At 52.7% G+C, this 2,757-nt stretch overlaps 1 protein-coding gene across 1 annotated transcript; it reads left to right on the forward strand.

The window, feature by feature from the left end:
- The first annotated feature begins 1,243 nt into the window (after nt 1–1,243).
- On the forward strand, nt 1,244–2,140 carry LOC135619741 (uncharacterized). Its single transcript, XM_065122021.1, has one exon. It carries the CDS (start codon nt 1,244–1,246, stop codon nt 2,138–2,140), a length of 897 nt encoding a protein of 298 aa, XP_064978093.1.
- Nucleotides 2,141–2,757: the final 617 nt, after the last annotated feature.

Consider the following 2,757-nt stretch of genomic DNA (forward strand, 5'->3'; position numbering starts at 1 on the left):
CATCGAACCCGAAAGTCAGGTCCTCCCCGCTCCCGGAGATGGCAGGATTCCAACCTCAACGCCAAATCGCTACTGGCACCTGTTCAACGACCCGGTGTTGTTGCCTCCCGGATTCGTCACAGGACCCTCGGTTGTGACACTCGAGGCATTCCTTAGCCTGTCCAAGCAAGTGTAGGACATGGCGGGCATGATGCAGACGCTCGCTCTGCTCATTCCTCAGATCATGCGGCTAGCGACTCCCCCGATTGACCTGGCCCAACATAGGCCGAGCAAGGAGCAGGTCAAGACTAGAGAAGCCCGAGAGCAAGCGACGGACCCGAGAGGTCCGCTCGGACAGAATATACATGCAACCTGCCGAGTCACCCTACCCCACCTTGAGTCTGACACCATATCATCCGATTCAGCGGATGACTCACTTAGGGCCCGGTTGTCTCGGGTCAATCAACACTTGGACGAGTTCCAACATGAGTTCCGAAAGTCGCGGAGCGAGTCCAACGAAGATGGCTTAGGTGGGTCCCCTTTCACTCAGAAAGTACAAGACAAGCTAGTACCCCTCAACTTCAGGCTGCCGGCATTAGAGACATACGACGGCGGCTTCGACCCTCCGGAGCACATTTGTGCATTCCGAGCTTAGATGGCCCTCTATGGCACCTCCGATGCATTAATGTGTCGGGTATTCCCAACCACCCTGAGGGGACCGGCACGAGCGTGGTTCAGCCGGCTATGTCAATCCTTAGTCTCATCCTTCGACCAGCTTGCCAGGGAGTTCGAACAGAACTTCCTCGCCAGCATGCGACCTAGGCCTTCCATGGTCACCCTGCTCGCGTTATCCCAGCGCGAAGATGAGCCGATTTCTCAGTTCGTGGCATATTTTGCCATTGAGATTCGGGGATTCCTGAACGCTCACCCTTCTCTAATCATGTTGGCGTTTCTAAAGGGTTTGAAGCCTTCAAGGTTCTTCTGGTCGCTGATCGAGAAGCCGCCGATGACCGTCTCCGAAATGCTCTAACGCGCCAACCAATACGTCACCGCCGAAGCGTTGGTGGCAGGGAAGCACATGGAAGGCAAGAGGCTAAGGGTGGAACAATCCTGGGGAACAACCTCAGTAACCCTGGTGCCACCCCGCTAGGGGCCTAATCGACAAGAGCTACTCCCGAGACCCCCGCATCTTCCCCTGAAAGCCTCCCGCACCGAGATCTTCCTCCAAATTAGGGAAAAAGGTCTCTTGCGATATCCATGTCCCATGAGGGCCACTCACAAGGATCGGTCTAAATATTGCAGGTTCCACCAAGACTATGGCCATGATACGGAGGATTACCATGACCTCCAGAATCAAATAGAGGGACTGATCCGTAGAGGCCACCTCGGACGCTATCTCAGGAAACCCCGGGAAGTGACTCCGCGGCCCAAGGAACCAGTCGAAAGACAAATCGATGTTATCTTCGGGGGACTTGCGGTCGGCAGCAACAGCTCTGTGGCGAGAAAAGCCTACGCTCGTAGCACAGTCGAGAAGCGTCCCCGGCCTGAGCTCGAGCCTGAAATCATCTTCGGGGCCAGAGAAGTCAAGAGCTCCCATCACGATGATGCGTTGGTGATCTCCATCCAGGTCGCCAACGCTCGAGTAAAAAGGGTGATGGTCGACACTGAGAGCTCCGCCGATGTTCTTTACTTCGATGCCTTCAGAAGGCTCAGCATGACCGAGGGAGACCTCAACCCCATGGCATCAGCACTCATAGGATTCATGGGGGATTCTATATCCCCGCTCGGGACTATGGCCCTCCCTGTCACCATTGGGGAGGAGCCGAGAGTGAAGACAATGATAACCACCTTTATGGTGGTTAATCTACCCTTGACTTATAACATCATCCTCGGCCGACCGACGCTGAACAAGTCAAAGGCGGTGGTTTCCACCATGGTCGGTGAGTCAGCATGGCTAGGTCTGCAGGTCGATGTTGGGAGCCTATTGCGGGGTGATCTGGATGATGAGATAGCCGGGCCCTTGGGAAGGAGTGCTGTTGGCATTGGTCGAGGTCGGGGCCGATTAACAACTCCACACTGCCGGGTGGCTAGCGCTCCCGTGCCGAGTCCCTTGCCATCAACGAGTGGTCGCCCTCCTGCAAAATTAGCCTTTGTCGGGTAGTCCCCGGTTGTGGCCCCTCCGACGAGCAAGTTAGTAACGCTTAGCACGAGTCAAGATTTCTCGACTCGCATCTTGGGCACATTTATCTTTGTGCCTCCACTGTAACAAATTTATCTTAGTACGGGATGCAGGTCAAATTTTCCCGACTCATGCATCTCCAATGTATTTGCTAATGCACCTCTATCGTAGTGTATTTATCTTGGTGCAAGTCAAGTTTTTTTGACTCACATGTCTCAATGATATTTGGTTTTGTGCCTTCACTATAGCAAATTTATCTTAATGTGGATTAGACTTTTCTGACTCACTAGTTTTGAGTACATCTGGTGTTACACACTCCCGCCATAACGAATTTATCTTAATATGGGTCGGGTTTTCTTGACTCACGCGTCTCGGGCGTATTTGACCTTGTGCTTATGTCATGGTGGATTTATCTTAGCATGGGTCAGGTTTTCCCAATTTACACGCCTTAGGAGCATTTAGCCTTGCACCTCCGTCATAGTAGATTTCTCTTTACACAGCTTAGGTTTTCTCGACTTACACATCTTTGGTGCATTTGGCTTTGCACCTCTGCTATAGTGTATTTATCTTAGCATAAGCCAGGTTTTCCCGACTCACCT

This window comes from Musa acuminata, chromosome BXJ2-8 (assembly GCF_036884655.1).
Source record: "Musa acuminata AAA Group cultivar baxijiao chromosome BXJ2-8, Cavendish_Baxijiao_AAA, whole genome shotgun sequence".
Lineage (NCBI taxonomy): Eukaryota > Viridiplantae > Streptophyta > Magnoliopsida > Zingiberales > Musaceae > Musa > Musa acuminata.